Source organism: Mirounga angustirostris, unplaced genomic scaffold, assembly GCF_029215605.1.
Source record: "Mirounga angustirostris isolate CCGP_5_RB_7025 unplaced genomic scaffold, mMirAng1.0.hap1 SCAF_13, whole genome shotgun sequence".
Taxonomy (NCBI): Eukaryota; Metazoa; Chordata; class Mammalia; order Carnivora; family Phocidae; genus Mirounga; species Mirounga angustirostris.
The window spans coordinates 95491560-95507756 of NW_026991721.1; the positions used below are offsets into that span (position 1 = coordinate 95491560).

The 16197-nt window shown below is 46.7% G+C and overlaps 1 protein-coding gene across 1 annotated transcript; it reads right to left on the reverse strand.

The window, feature by feature from the left end:
* Positions 1-1430: 1430 nt before the first annotated feature.
* LOC123857765 (T-cell surface glycoprotein CD3 epsilon chain) lies at positions 1431-13405 on the reverse strand. Its single transcript, XM_045894931.1, has 9 exons — positions 13335-13405; positions 13112-13223; positions 11022-11042; positions 9340-9357; positions 5546-5575; positions 4913-5128; positions 3568-3735; positions 2969-3015; positions 1431-2082 (listed from the first exon to the last, which is right to left on the reverse strand). The coding sequence occupies exons 2-9, from the start codon at positions 13158-13160 to the stop codon at positions 2026-2028; spliced, it is 606 nt and encodes a 201-aa protein (XP_045750887.1). The 5' UTR covers positions 13161-13223; positions 13335-13405; the 3' UTR covers positions 1431-2025.
* Positions 13406-16197: the final 2792 nt, after the last annotated feature.

Genomic DNA, 16197 nt, shown 5'->3' on the forward strand with positions numbered 1-16197 from the left:
CCCCTGTTTTTGCCTGGTTTTGACATCAGGCTTTGTCATTAGGGTTCTCTAGAGAAACAGAACCAACACAATGTGTATGTAGGAGATGGAAGAGAGAGAAGGAAGGGAGGGAAGAGAGGAGAGAGAGAGAGAGTTTTATTTTATTTTATTTTTGTCTCCCCTGAGCACTTAGCACAGTGCTGGTCTGCGACATGAGTGATGAGAAAAGCACTCGCTGCAGGAGTGCCTAAGTGATTAAATACAGAACTTGAAAGCCAGGAAACCCGAGGGCATTCTTTATGATCACTGTCAGCACCGGCACTGGGTAGATGTTCAGAGCGTTGGAGTTGGACAGTCCTGCCTGTTCATTCCTGCTCCCTCACTCACTAGCTGTGCAACTTGGGCAAATAACTTAACCTCTCTGAGTCTCTGTAGCCTCATCTGTAAAAGGAGGACACCATCCATCTTGTCTACTTCGTTGCGCTAAGGATTAAATGAGATAAGGCATGGAAAGTGCTGAGGGTGATTTCAAGAGCCTAGTCAGTGCTCACTAGCCCTTAGCTGTTACTGCTTTTCTCACCCTGAGCCATACGTCCCCTTCCTGGAACATGATCAGGTGCACCTGGGACAAGAGCGCCAGCCTGCTGGTCAGCAGCTAGTGAGTGAGCATCTGGTGTTGTGCACAGAGGGCAAGAAGCACCGACAGGGGCCAACAGACCTGTAGCTGCAAGCCTGAGGCTGAGTGTGCACGGCACGTGGCAGGCTGCTAACCACGAATGGCCTTTTCGTGGTGGCCACACGCATCAATAGCCCTGTGGTCAGCCGGGGAGGTTTCTGGGTGCAGTGAGGGTGAAGGGGGCCTGCTGGGGCTTCTCACAGCTCCGGCCTCTGCTCTGTGCTGGAGGAGCACAGGGAGCCGGGTGGGGGCCCGGCCCTCCTACCGGCCCCCGCAGCCCACATCCGGGCCTGCCAAACCTCAGCCACCTTCTGGCTGCCTCGCAGGGGGCGGGAGGGTGCTTCTCGGCAGCACCTCCTTCTCCACGGCCCCGCCGGGGGCTCAGCCCTGGCTTCCTCTCCCAGCAGCTTGTGGAAGTCTGGGTCCTGCCCCGAAGCCTCCAAGCTCCCCATCCACCGCCCCCACCTGCCTTTGAAGGCTTCTGCTTCTGTGCCTCTGTTTTCTCAATTGACCACTCCACCGGGGACCCATCAGTCACTCTCTGACATCCTTGGTGCTTTTCTCCAAGAGAAGTGAGTCAGAGGACTATTTGTTTACTTCTTTCTCTGTCTCTTTTTTATTTATTCCCTAACACCCTCTCCAAAGACAGCGGCAGCACCTGTTTTGGGGATTATAGTTGGGGGGGGGCGGCATTGAGGCAAAGGTAGAGAGGACGTGAGGAAACAAGGCAGCCTCTGAGGGCCTCCCAGAAAAGAGGGACAGCAATTCTTTCGGCCAAATACACTTTATTTCTTTTCTCTCTCAGCTGTCGGGGAGCCTAGCATATTCATTGGAGGGGCCTGCAGGGAAGACCTGGGGTAGGGAGTAACGGGCTGGCTCTGGGCCAGGGTCTGTGCATGGGGCAGGCCCCCTGCTGGAGTTACCCAGTCCATCCCCACAAAGCGTTGCCAAAGAGAGAGCTGGAAGAAAAGAAAGGTAGACAGATGCAATAGTTAGGGATGGGGGCAAGTTCTTCCCAGGAAAGGGGGGAAGGGAAGGGAGCAGGGACATCTCCTGCAGGGTAGGAAGGAACTGGTTATGGTGGGGGTGAATAACAGAAATAAATAGCCTGACCAGAGGGCAGCCCGGGGCGTGAGGGCGTGAGGAGCTGTGATGTTTCACAAGATAATGAGGCAGAGATAGTCTAGGGCTGAGGGCCAGCAGAGAAGGCAGAATGGAGGGAGCTGGGGACAAGGCTGCAGGGTGTGAGTTCTCCAGCAGGCAGAGGAACAATTCTCTTCTGGAGTCCAGGATTTACCCAGGGTACAGGGAGTAGCAGGCCTTGGAGAAGCCAGAGCTGGGCCTGGAGGAGGCAGCGTCCTCAGGAGCCGTCAGATGCCTCTCTGATTCAGGCCAGAGTACAGGTCCTGCTGGCCTTTCCGGATGGGCTGGGGGGCGGGGGGTGAATAGAGAGGTTGTGGTCGGCAGGATGGGAGGAAGTAGTTCCTAACAAAGAAGGGCCCCTGAAGATCTAGCTTTAGTGCCACGGAAAGAACCTTGCACTAGGAACCAGGAGACAGGCTCCAATCCTAACCTGGTGCCCCCTGGTAACAGATTTGAACCTATCACCTTCTGGGAGCCTCAGCCTTCCCATCTCCAAAATGGGAATCTAAAGACCCACCTCTCAGGGCATTTGTCAGGATTAAATGGAGTCACTTACATGGAAGTGAATACCACCTGCTTGCCTGGTGCTCGAGAAATACCTGTGGCCCTTGTTCAGGTGTGATATTCCCGATACTGAACAACTGGTAGGACACGCACACCAAGCAATCGAAACAATCCTGGCAGTTCTCTGCCATGCCAGGCATTAACTCTTCAGTTGTCAGATTGAGAGGCAGTCTAGTGGGGGGAGAGGCTGTGATGTCTGGCAGTGTGTGTGCTGGGAGAGCGGGGCAGGAAGCTGGCGGCTATTTACCAATGAAGTACTTTCATATTTCAACGGCCGATGTGGCTGCACAGTGCGTGCAGGTGGAACCTCAGTGCTGAATTTGTCATGTGGGCGTGTGTGGATATGGTATTCCCCATGCTGTATCCCAGCTAGTGAATAAGCCACCGAAAGAGGGTGTCACCGCCCCCCCCCCCCCCGACCCAACGCCATGGTTGTAGAAGCCATGCAGCCTTGGAAACAGCCCAGCTCGGCAGAGGCCAGCACAAGGCGGGCTGTCTGGCAAGCCTGAGTGAGGGGCTTCGAAGTGTCTGGCAGGCCGGATGGACAGGCCCACCTGTCCCCTTCTCCCCTAGAAAGCTCCCCTCCCCGACTCCATCCCTTGGTACCTCGTAGTCCGGATTGGGAACAGGTGGTGGCCTCTCCTTGTTTTGTCCTGCAGAGGAGGGAGGGGGAAAGGGTTAGCTCCCACGAGGGAACACCCATCTCGGGGCCATGAGACCGAGATCCGGGAGGGACGGCAAACCCCTTCTTTCTCTCCTCTAGGCCTCCCTTTCTCCATCTTGGCCACTCTGTCTCCTGTTTCCTTTAATCCCATCCCTAATGACCTCCATACTCTTCGTATCACTTTATGATTTTCCTCAGCTCAAAGTCCTTCCATGTCTCCTTTTCTATGGGTAAGGGAAGGGAAAAGGCAGGAACGAAGATCCCAAAGTCTCTCTCCCCACAGATTGGAGGGAGGAGGTGTGGAATCTGGTTACTCCAGAATACTCCACAGCCATCCTGTTAATACACTTTTTGTATTTCTCTAGGGCAGGACAGAGAGAAGCCATCTGAGACGTGATACCCTCTGTCCAGATGTTGGCCACACGGGGAATGTTCTATAGAAGCTGTCTTGAGCTGGCTGTGGACTTGCCACCCATCCTGGCCCAGGCTGGACATCCCCCCCTTGGTGGGACTCTCTTCCGATGTAACTCCATGGTCTTACCCCTAGTCTTGCCGCCGGCACCTCTTGCTCTCATCACAGGCATGGCATTGGCCTTTCTGTTCTTGCTGTAGTAATACACCAGCAGCCCCAAGCCCAGAGTGATGCAGATGTCAGCTATGATGATTGCAACCACTGCCATCACGTCCACCTCCATGCAGTTCCTACACACTGTGGGGGACAGAGATATGGGGAGGGGAAGAGAAATTACCGAGAAAAGAAGACACAAGGACAGTAGAGACCACCAAGGAACAAATAAGGGCGATTCTCCCTTTACTACTCACATGCTTGCCATGGCCAGAGCCAGACCTTTCAATGTGTGTAACACCAAGCAAAGAGTGAAGGTTATGGGTAGAGGCTCTGGAGTCAGAGAGTCCTGGGTTCAAGTCCCAGCTCCTTTACTCACTAGCTGTGAGAATTGTGTGAAGTGTTTTCAACTCACAAAGTCCCTGTTTCCCCTTGTATAAAATGGGAATAAAACAGGGGTGCCTGGGTGGTTAAGCATCTGCCTTTGGCTCAGGTCATGATCCCGGGGTCCTGCGATTGAGCCTGCTTCCCCCTCTCCCTGCCCCGTGCTTGTGCTCTCTCTCTCTCAAATAAATAAACAAATAAATAAATAAATAAAATCTTTTAAAAAAATGGGAACTAAGGGGTGCCTGGGTGGCTCAGATGGTTGAGCACCTGCCTTCTGTTCTGGTCATGATCCCAGGGTCCTGGGATCCAGCCCCGCATCGGGCTCCCTCCTCAGCGGGAAGCCTGCTTCTCCCTCTCCCACTCCCCTTGCTTGTGTTCCCTCTCTCGCTGTCTGTCTCTCTGTCAAATAAATAAGTAAAAAATCTTTAAAAAAATAAATAAAAAATGGGAACTAAATAGTACTTAACTCATGGTTGTTGAGAGGATTATATGAAAAAAAATCCATGCAAGTGCTTGAAACACCTAATGTTAGCTATCATTATTATGCCTTAGTTTATGACACTTTCTTATAGCAGCTTTGCAAATTCTTCTGAAGAATTGATCTCTGGATAAAGCACCAGATAAACCCCTATCTATGTGCCATAATTCCAGATTCGACATAACGCAAATGACGTGATCCTGTCTCTTGGAAAGTTGTTATTTTAGATCTAAGTGCTGACTGAGCTTTCCCAGATAACCCCCATATTGGTGTTTAATCCATATTTCAGAAAACACTGATGCTGTGTGGCCCCTGAGAGTCTCAGGATTGAGTAGAAGAGAAGCACAAAGATACCAGGGGACTGTGAGGTGCATTGGAAGAAATGATTGAAAATGCGCTCTTGAAATGGCCCTGTCTAAGGTGTCCCATGGTGTCTGCTCCGGGGACCTGTATTACCTCTTGCCTTCAGGTAGAGATAGTTCTTCTTCGAGACGTCTGCATAGCAGGCATAATAACCACTGTGCTCCACTTCTGAAAACTCAGCCAGAGATAGCTGCTTTTCATTAGCCTCTGGTATTTTTTCACCATTCATTTCCCATTGTAGATTTTCACCTTCAACTTCCTCAGGGCATATCAGCACTACCGTGGTTCCAGAGATGGAAACTTTATACCCTGGGAAACGGGAGAGAAGAGAAGAGAAATTGGAGGGAGAAACCATTAAGATTTTGGCAAAGGTAAATTAGGAATAGAAGAACCAACCAGACGCAGAAGGTCACCCGTCATCCAGGTCTTGGATTTTCTCATCAAAGGGGAGCTCTACTGGCTAGAGGGCATGAAAGAGGGGATCTGATGGAGAAGGGGAACTGGAGAACGTTTTGAGCATGACTTCAGAGTTTAGGCATGGACATGGGGGCTTGGGAAGGGGAGGAGGGAAGTAAAGGAAAGCCTAGAAAAGTCCCTTTGGGACTATTTCCAAAACAGGAGTTGGAATGACCTCAGTTCTTGGGGATAATCTCTCCCAACCAATTCCCTCTCCTCTAACCACCCACCTGCATCCTCAAGGCATCCATGAAAGACAGAGAAACTTACCTTTCTCTGGAGGTGAACCTGTTGATTCACCTGAACATGAGAAAAGGAAAGCACTGTAAGAAAATAACCTTGGATTAAGTTTAAATTGTAGACAAAAATTTTCAAGTGGGACTAGACATTATCCCCAAGAACCTCCAAAGAAGGCCCATCCTTTAGGGAGCCCCAAGCCTGGAAGGTGAGGTATGCTTGTTGATGCAGCTCAGATGCATCACATTGAGACTATACCAGCATGTGCCCCTAGATCCAGATCCACTGAAGCTCAGAAAGTCTTTTTTTTAAAGATTTTTTTTTTTTTTTTTAATCATGAGAGACAGAGCGAGAGAGAAAGGCAGAGGGAGAAGCAGGCTCCCAAGGAGCAGGGAGCCCGATGCGGGACTCGATCCCAGGACCCTGAGATCATGACCTGAGCCGAAGGCAGACGCTTAACCATCTGAGCTACCCAGGCGCCCAAAGCTCAGAAAGTCTTAAAACCCTAAAGCTGAAAAATTCTAGAAGTCTTCAAGCTCAGCCTCCTACATTAGCACAAACTGTATTCTGGATAGACATGAAAGAGTCTTCTCAGAGATAAAGACCTTCACTCATCTTCACAAGATCTTTGAGCCACTGATTCTTGGTCTTACCTATTTTTCACCATTCAGAAGTTCTCTCTTATAATGAACAGAATCCCTCATAGTAGAGATCAAGCATCTTTCTCCTTATTTTATACCACTTTTCTTTCATTGCCCTTAAATTATGTAAAGGACTGTACTCATTTTAAAGGAATGGTTCTTCCAATAAAAAGTGGCTTTATGTTGAACCATCTCCTGAGTATAATCAACTCTCAATAATTTTTGTTAGAGGGAGGCACTCTTGCTGTGGACAACTGAAATCCGCTAAGATAATTTAGGGGCCCGCACATTCCCCACAGCAGGCAATGCTATCCTGGGAGGTGCGGCTAGGGTGCATCCTTGCTTTTTGGAAGACTTGTGGCCGGGACACAGGGCGGCACTAGGTTATGCTCAAGCCTGGATGTGGCAGCTGGAATACAGGAGAGGTGGTGGTGCTCAGAGACAGCCCTCTCCCTGTTGGGGGCTTTTTGCTACAGTATGCTGTTGGGGAAAGAGCACTGGACTGCATCAGCCCTGTGTTTGGATCCCAGATCTGCCTTAGGCTGTGTGCTTGAGGACAAGTCATTGAATTTCTCTGAGCCTCAGTTTACTCATCTGGGAAATGGAGATGAAACACCCACCTCACAGGGTATTTGTGAGTATTAAATGGATTGTGCTGGTTAAAATGAATGGTACACAGCGGATGCTTAAAGAAAAATATTAGTTACTTTCTTCCTTTCCTTCTTGGAGTCCTGCTACAATGGAGAACAGAACTGAGTTCTGACCCAGTTGCTCAGGCACCTCTCTGGCTGAGATCATACGGAATGGTAAACAAGTCATTCTCCAAATTTATCTATCTGCTAATAATTGGGGGTTGAGTATAATGATGTAGATAGTTGATGTTATTTTGACTTAGAAATAATTTTTCAATACTGCTATTTCTTAGCAATGTTAAATAAGCTAGAAATCATAAATAAAACCATTTAAAAGTAAATAGACACTTCACTCTGCGTGGTGTGTTTGTTTGAAAAGAAATGTAAAGAAAGTAAAGAAAATTGCTCAGGAGTTTTATCAGCGCAGATTTGGTAGCAGAGCTTAGACATACATGCTCATACAAGGGCCTGGACGTCTGTGCCTAGAAATAGTTAGAATGCTCACAAAGATTTAATATACATCCATCCAGAGACAGTGTTTCATGATGGTTAAGAAAATGAGCATCAGTATCAACTAGATCTGCATTTCTATTTATCTCAGTGTTCGGGCTATTTATTTTCTAAACCTTGGTTTCCTTATCTGTAGAATAGGGAGATTAGAAGAATTAAATGAGAAATTCAGGTAAAATATTTAGGGCAATACCTAGAATACGCATGCTCAATAAACTCTAATGCTTATTATCTAGTCTGCATGTTTCCCATAGAATAATAACTAAAATTCACCCATTGCTTCTATATGTCAGATAATGTTCTAAGTGAATCACTTATTCCATCCTTAAAACAAACTTACAAGCTAGGTATCATTATTATTTCCATTTTATACACGATGATGCTATAGCATAGAAGAGTGAAGTAAATTATTCAGACACTCAACGAATAAGAAGTTGATCCAGGGTTCAAATATGGCACTCTAAGCTTCTTAACCTCACACCACACAGCCTTAACTCCTCTGACTAAAATATTCTTCTTTCTAGGGCGCCTGGGTGGCTCAGTCGTCAAGCGTCTGCCTTCGGCTCAGGTCATGATCCCAGGGTCCTGGGATCGAGTCCCACATCGGGCTCCCTGCTCGGCAGGAAGCCTGCTTCTCCCTCTCCCACTCCCCCTGCTTGTGTTCCTGCTCTCGCTATCTCTCTCTCTGTCAAATAAATAAATAAATAAAAATCTTTAAAAAAAAATATTCTTCTTTCTAAAATACAAGGTCATTGGGGCGCCTGAGTGGCTCAGTCGTTAAGCGTCTGCCTTCGGCTCAGGTCATGATCTCAGGGTCCTGGGAACCAGCCCTGCATCGGGCTCCCTGCTCAGCAGGAAGCCTGTTTCTCCCTCTCTCACTCCCTCTGCTTGTGTTCCCTCTCTCTCTGTGTCTCTCTCTGTCAAATAAATAAATAAAATCTAAAAAAAAAAAATACAAAGTCATCCTTTATTTTACTACTTTTTTTTTTAAGAGAGAGAGAGAGTGCATGTGAGCGGGAGGGGCAGAGAGAGAAAGAGAGAGACAGAATCTTAAGCAGGCTCCATGCTCAGCACAAACCCTGATACAGGGCTCGATCTCATGACCCTGAAATCATGACCTGAGCCAAAATCACGAGTCAGACATTTAACTGACTGAGCCATCCCAGCGTCCCAAAGCTCATCCTTTAAAACTCAGCTCAAGAATCACCTCTGGGAAGAAAACAAAACAAAACAAAACAAAACAAAAAAACAAAACAAAACAACAACAAAAAACAAAACAAAAAAACAAAAAACAAAACAAAACAAAACAAAAAGAAAACAAAAAAAACAAAAAACAAAACAAAACAAAACAAAAAAGAATCACCTCTGGGGAAGCTTCCCTACTATCTTCTGTAGAGTTGACCACTACTGTTTTTTTTTTTTTAAAGATTTTATTTATTTATTTCAGACAGAGAGAATGAGAGGGAGGAGGGTCAGAGGGAGAAGCAGACTCCCTGCGGAGCAGGGAGCCCGATGCGGGACTCGATCCCGGGACTCCAGGATCATGACCTGAGCCAAAGGCAGTCGCTTAACCAACTGAGCCACCCAGGCGCCCCGACCACTACTGTTTTTATAGTTCATTTTAGCTGGTACTTACCCATATCACAGCACACAACGCACTGTACTATCAGTTATTTATCTTTTACAGAAAACCATCAGCTTCTTGAAGAAAGGGAATTAGTGATCATTTACTCATTTAAAAAATATTTGCTGGGCACCTACTATGTGCCAGGCACTGGGCCAGGTGAATAAGACGCCATCTGTGCCTTCAAAGAACTTGTGATTCACATAAAAATTCAGTGGTGGCTCCCACCCACACCCACATGTGTATGCTTCCCTGAATGCATGCTCAGGGATACATGTCAGCCACAGACGTAGGCGCATTTCTTACAAATCCTACCGATGGACAATTGTATTTTTCTTCTGGTAGTTCTGGTTCTCAGTGTTTATTACTACGATTGTCCTTAATACCATTTTGTTCCACATAGAGTGAAAATCCTCTTACCTGTAGGTTCCTCAGTCTCTGAAAAGGAAATGATAAAGCAACTATTAGCTATACTTCTTTTTTTTTAAAAATTTTTAAAAAGATTTTATTTATTTATTTGAAGAGAGACACAGCGAGAGAGGGAACACAAGCAGGGGGAGTGGGAGAGGGAGAAGCAGGCTTCCCGCTGAGCAGGGAGCCCGATGCGGGGCTCGATGCGGGGCTCGATGCGGGGCTCGATGCGGGGCTCGATCCCAGGACCCTGGGATCATGACCTGAGCCGAAGGCAGACGCTTAACGACTGAGCCACCCAGGCGCCCCTATTAGCTATACTTCTATCAGCTACTCAGAACAGACCCTGCTCCCCTGGGTCAGGACCTTCTGAAACTAATGTAACATTGTATGTCAACTCAATTCCAAGAAAAAAAGAAAAAGAAAAGGAAAAAAAAGACTGCATCATGGAATTGCATCAGCCTGTCAGCAATGTTTATGACTGGTGAAAAAATTATGGGCAAGTTTATATTTATCTTTCCACTTCTCTACAGTATTAAAATGTGATTTTCTGGGGCGCCTGGCTGGCTCGGTTGATGGAATGTGCAACTCTTGATCTTGGGGTTGTAAGTTTGAGCCCCACATTGGGTGTGGAGATTTTTTTTAAATCTTAAAAAAATAAAATATAATTTTCTAAATTAAAAAGAAGACAACAATGGGTCTTCAAATTCCTCACGACTGTATAGGAAAAGCTGTTTGGGGCCCTACATCCTACATTAACACCTGATGGCAATTTACAAACACGGATCCTAAGTAGTGATTTTGCAATATCAATTACCACATTATACACCTTAAACTTACATTGTGTTATACATTAATTATATCTCAATAAAGCTGGGGAAAAAAGAAGATAGGTATTGCACATAAATCAACGATGAAGAAAAATCAACTTTAACTGGCAGTAGCTTGCAGAAGAGATTAGTTACCCTGAAGCACATGAGTGCTTTCGACACATTCCATCTGTCAATAAGGTAATATTAAAGCATGCTGCAGGGTAAAAAAGAAAAAAAAAGAAAGGATTCTAAAAACATTGCAAAGGGGGCAGTGTCACAGAATGTAGATGGGCCCAGTGGCCGCCTTAAAACACAAAATGGGTCACTCAGCACAGAGAAGCTGATTGAATAGAAAGCCTTCCAATACAGGGACACTCCTGACTCTGCCACTGTGATCGGGAAGTAAGTCCAGGCCAGGTGTACTCACATTCGTGTGCACACATGAATGCAATGCACACGCATTCAGAGTATTTGGACATGTGACTCTAAGGTGCACCCACATGATGCTCCAGAGGCTTATTCACCGCATCCCCGTGCATACATTCATACCTTCTACAAAATCCCACACCAAATATGAAATGCAAACAAATGAAAATTTTTGGCACATTCAACTCAACAGTCTCAATTTTTTTCTTTTGAATGGTTAAGACTTGTATTTCCTATGATGTCCATTGCTTTTCCTCTTCTGGGCTGGAACTATCTTTAGACTGACCAGGAAAAGGCAAAGGAGAAGGTGGTAGAAACCTCTTTTATGGGTCTCTGGGGAAGCTCTGTTGGTGGGGGTGGGGGTGGGGGTGGGGAGAGTCTAGAGAAAGCTCCATTCATAAAAACAAAGAATGCCAGGTTGATTTCATAACGAGGAAAGAAAGCATATCTTACCTTCCTGCCCCCAAGCGCCAACTAGAAAATAAAATAATAAAAAAAAAAAGAGTTAGTAAATGTTGTGGGTCCCTGAAATTCCAAGCCGAGAAAGTAATGTGGTCTGGTCTGACCATTTCTGAACATCTAAAGTCTTTCCCAACCACCCCTGGGTCATATTCATTGCTGTACCCCAGGTAAGGGATGCGTATTGCTGGGTATGGACCAGGGGTTCCTGATCAGTTTGGATGAAACAAAGCAAAGAAGCGTCTAGCATTGAACATGAACACTCAGTATTTGACAAACAGGAGGTAGAAAAAGTTCAGGCTACTTTTTGGGCCACTGGAGAAATAGCAAAAGAATTTTGCCACCAAGCCTCCATTTTGAAAATCAGACTGTAGAAGAAAAGCAAGCTCTCGGTTAGGTACAAATGTTGAGAATCTTGTTCTGTCTCTGGCTCTGGCTTGTCTGTTCAGTTTTTCCATTTGTTTTCTGCTTGAGATGGAGATATTTGACACTCCCCTTACTCATCACGTAGAGCCGTTGTGCCTGGTCACATTTCCAATGGGCTCCTCACTTAGCACTAACTTGGACTCATTATGGATGACCAGTTTCCCTGATGTTGCCTGAAAGTTTTCCGTATACCTGGACCTCTCTTTTACCAACAGCCTCTACATGGAGTGAGACCCCCTCCACCTGCCCACCGCCCATCCATTTCCAGAGCAGATGGGGCACAGTCTCATGATGTCAAATCTTGAGGGGTGCTTGGGACATTGATATCCAGTCTCTTTCTCTCTCTCCATCCCCCCTGCCCCCTCCGCCCTGGGAAAACATAGTTGATATTATAAGCCTCTAAGAAAATGCCTGATCCCTCCTTGCAGGAGTCACACCCTGCCCCTTGACAACCTCAAAATGTTTTCCTTGGACCAGTCGCAGATTTAAAAGCCCAAGAGCTTATTAGCAATGCAGAATGGCAATCGCTACTCCAGTCCCGCCGAAGCAGAAGCTGCAGAATACCAGGTGATTTGTGTGAGCCTTCAAGCCTGAGAAACTCTGGGGCGCCTGGGAGGCTCAGTCGTTAAGCGTCTACCTTCAGCTCAGGTCATGATCCCAGGGTCCTGGGATCGAGCCCCGCATCGGGCTCCCTGCTCAGCGGGAAGCCTGCTTCTCCCTCTCCCGCTCCCCCCGCTTGTGTTCCCTCTCTCGCTGTGTCTCTCTCTGTCAAATAAATAAATAAAATCTTAAAAAAAAAGCCTGAGACCCTTACAGCGAAGCAGGAAGTGGAGACATCATGGCTCTGGCTCTGCGGAGCCCCAGCCTTTTCTAGGCCGCTGAAATAAAGCCATCCAGAGCCATTTTACACCATGTAGCCATGAAGCGCATAGGCCTTGTAGGCAGACAGTCGCGTTCCCCAGGTCTGCTTTCGCACTTACTAGCTGCGTGGCTTTAAACAAGTTATTTACTACCTTCGCGTATCAGTTTCTTTGTCTGTAAAATAGAGGATGTAACGTTTACCTTCCAAGATGGAGGTAAGAATTAAATTAGGTAACACGTGTAAAGAATTTTTTCTTTATACAGTGTCTGGCACTTAAACAGCAACCTTTATTTTATTTTTTTTTATCTTATCTCCTTTGGGATGTGGAATTGCTTTTGGTTATTTATCAATTTATATTCTCCCTTGCTTCAAAAAGGACTAAATTAATTGAAAGCTCTTGGTCACCAGCGTGTATTGTCTTGGGGATTAATTTTGAGATTCCTGGCTGGAGGAGGGGTGGAGATTAGCTCTAATCTCTTTTGTGTTCGTTCTTCGAGGCTGGGTAGTTTACTGATGAACCAGCTTTTGTTCTTGGAGGCAGAGAAAGTTCTCTGCTTTCAAAAGCAATGATCCCAAATGCTTTTCTTTGGCTGTTCCCTGAAAATTCTCCCGTGCATGGAGCGTATTCTTTCCCACTAGCTTGCAGTCTTAGATCCCTGCCTTCATGTAGCACAAAACATTCCTTCCGTCTTCTGGTAAATGAGGCTCCTTGGGACCACTGGGCAGCACAAAGGTAGGCTGGGAGCCTTCCCATAGTCTGGAGAAATACCACCCTTTCTCATTTCATCCTACTTACCTGATAAGAGACAGAGTCCCAGAATTCTCCAGAGGTTCCCCGACTGCATCCTTCTCTCACTGGATGGACCCTTATTCTACCTAAGATGGCGGAGGCCGGTGGCTTATTACTTCTGAAAAAGAAACCAGAGGACTTTCCCAAAACCCCTGCTGAAGGTGAGGACCCTGAGGTCATCGTTCCCAATGCCGGGATGAAAAAGGGGACCCGTGAGAGGAAGACTCACCATTTTCCGAAGCAGGCACCTAAGGCTGGGAGGGGAGGCGAGTTTCTGAACCCCACACAGGAAGTGTGGAGGGGCCTCTGGGCCTGTAGGGTTCTACGTCACTTGGAAACGTTGGAGGCAGAGGCAGCCACCTGGGTTGGCTGGGGAGAGATGGGCCCCCTATCTTCCCATAGCACAAGCAACAGCGCTGTGGCAAAACCTGAAGGGAAGATGAGAAATACCTGCAATTTCACTGCGCGGGGCCTTGCATGGTAATAATGCCATGGCTGGGACTCCCTTCTCAAATACCCCGTCCCCCCAAATAAGCTGTGACAAGGAGGGGAGCACTGAATATTTGCTTTTTTTTTAAAAAAAAGATTTTATTTTATTTATTTATTTTTAAAGGTTTTATTTATTTATTTGAGAGAGTGAGAGAGCGTGAGAGGGAGAGCATGGCAGGGGAAAGGGGCAGAGGGAGAGGGAGAAGCTGACTCCTCGCTGAGCAGGGAGCCCACCTCTGGGCTCTAAACCAGGACGTCAGATCATGACCTGAGCCGAAGGCAGACACTTAACTGACTGAGCCACCCAGGCACCCCTAAAGATTTTTTTTTTTTTTAAAGATTTTATTTATTTATTTGAGAGAGAGAAAGAGCATGAGAGGGGGAGGGTCAGAGGGAGAAGCAGACTCCCTGCCGAGCAGGGAGCCCGATGTGGGACTCCATCCCGGGACTCCAGGATCATGACCTGAGCCGAAGGCAGTCGCTTAACCAACTGAGCCACCCAGGCGCCCCATGAGATCTTTTTTTTTTTTTTTTTTTTGAGATCTTATTTTTAAGTAATCTCTACACTCAACGTGGGGCTTGAACATACAACCCTGAGATCAAGATTTGCATGCTCTGTGGACTGAGCCAGCCGGGCACCCTTTGCTTTCTTTATGGTGTGCCCGTCATGGGATAGCAGGGACATCTCATTAACAAAGCCTCTTGACTTGAAAATACACGTTGGCTTAAAACCATGAGGTACCCCCCCCCCCCTTTTTTTTTGCCTATGAATTTACAAAAATATACATGTATTTTTACAAAATTATTTGAAAACACAGCATTCAGTGTTGGAAAGGGTAAAAAGTGAGTCTCAAAATTTGCTGATGTCGGGCGCCTGGGTGGCTCAGTTGGTTAAGCGACTGCCTTCGGCTCAGGTCATGATCCTGGAGTCCTGGGATGGAGTCCCGCATCGGGCTCCCTGCTCCGCAGGGAGTCTGCTTCTCCCTCTGACCCTCCCCCCTCTCATGCTCTCTCTATCTCATTCTCTCTCTCAAATAAATAAATAAAATTAAAAAAAATTTGCTGATGTCATTGTATATTGATACGGCCTTTCTTCATTTTAAGCATACATTAATCAAATGCTTACTATATGCCAGGCACTGTGCTCAGGGTTTTTTTTTAAAGATTTTATTTATTTATTTGACAGAGAGAGAGCACAAGTAGACAGAGGGAGAGGGAGAAGCAGGCTCTCCGCTGAGCAGGGAGCCGGATGTGGGGCTCGATCCCAGGACCCTGGGATCATGACCTGAGCCAAGGCAGACACTTAACCGACTGAGCCACCCAGGCACCCCTGTGCTCAGGGTTTTGCCAAGATATCTCAGTTAATTCTCAAAACAACCCGCCAAGGTAGGTGTTATTTTTATCCCCATCTTATACTTGAGCAAACTGCAGCTCGGACAGGTTACCTAACTTGTTGTTAGGTACAGAGCTGAGACTCTAGAAAACGTTTTGGCAAAACTCAGTGAATATATAACATCTACTATGCTGTGGTTATGTGCCAGGCGGTGGTAATGACAGGTGTAGCAAGACGGTCCTTGTGGACGGTAAACGGATGACTTCGGGAGACTGACATTATTATTATTATTTTTTGAAACTTTCTCAGTTGAGTTTATTAACAAATATTCCCAGTGCTATTAGCCAACCCCTCATTATTTTCAGTACCCTCCGACTTCGCAAAATATTTTAAGATATACTGGATCTAGTGACAGGTGCATTCCTACAGATGCTGTGGGAATGATAAAGGGGTGACTAATATAGTTTGAGGGGCAGTGAAGGTCTCCCTGAGAAAGTGACATCCAAGCAGAAGTCTGATGGATGGAATAGCAGAAAACCAGGTGGAGGGGAGGACAGGTAAAGTATTCCAGACAGAGCAGGCATGTTTGAAGCTCCGGTTAGGAAGAGAGGCTCATTTGAGAAACTCTGAGTCCAGAAGGCAGCCAACAGAGAGAGTGAGGTAGGAAACTCAGCAGGGACCAGTCAGGGAGGGATTTATAAGCCATGTTAACAATTCTCAAGGATTATTCTAAATGCAACGGGAAGCAATGGAAAGTTTTAAAACAAGAGAGCCACAGTATCAAATTCTTTAAATTAAAAAAGTTTAAGTGAACAAAAGTTTTAATGACGGAATTAATACATGTGTGTTAAAAAGCAGGAAGGGCACAGAGGGGGATATAACGACAGTCTCCTGCCCCCCTCGCCTCAGCCCTGTTCCTCTCCCTAGAGAAAACCACTTTTAACTTTGTGAACTGGTTTCTTCTGCTGGTTGCCTTCTTATCTCTGAACATGCACTGTCATCATTTGGGTTCTCTGGGAAAAAAACTTTGAGATCTGTGTGCAGGAGGCCCACTGAGGGGGCGAGGGAACAGCACCTGGAAGGGAAGGAAGCAGGATTGGGGGCTGCGGGGGGCGGGAGGGGGAGGTGAACTAAGTCAGGGTAGCCAATCCCACAGGGATTTCTCAGGCTGGGACGACCTCCCAGGATGGTCTGGAATTGAGGTAACTGGCACATCATCTAGTCTTGGATGTGAGCTGTTCCCAGAAAGGGGGTAAGGGCTTGGGCAAGG

What these genes read in the sequence shown, in the direction of transcription:
- LOC123857765 (XM_045894931.1), bottom strand. Translation starts at nt 13,160, where the DNA reads ATGCAGTCGGGGAACCTCTGGAGAATTCTGGGACTCTGTCTCTTATCA. An exon ending in TGCCGGCGGCAAGACTAGGG is followed by an intron (nt 3,016 to 3,567) that starts GTAAGACCATGG and finishes CCTCCTCTGCAG; the next exon opens with GACAAAACAAGGAGAGGCCA. An exon ending in TTCCCAATCCGGACTACGAG is followed by an intron (nt 2,083 to 2,968) that starts GTACCAAGGGAT and finishes CCCGCCCCCCAG; the next exon opens with CCCATCCGGAAAGGCCAGCA.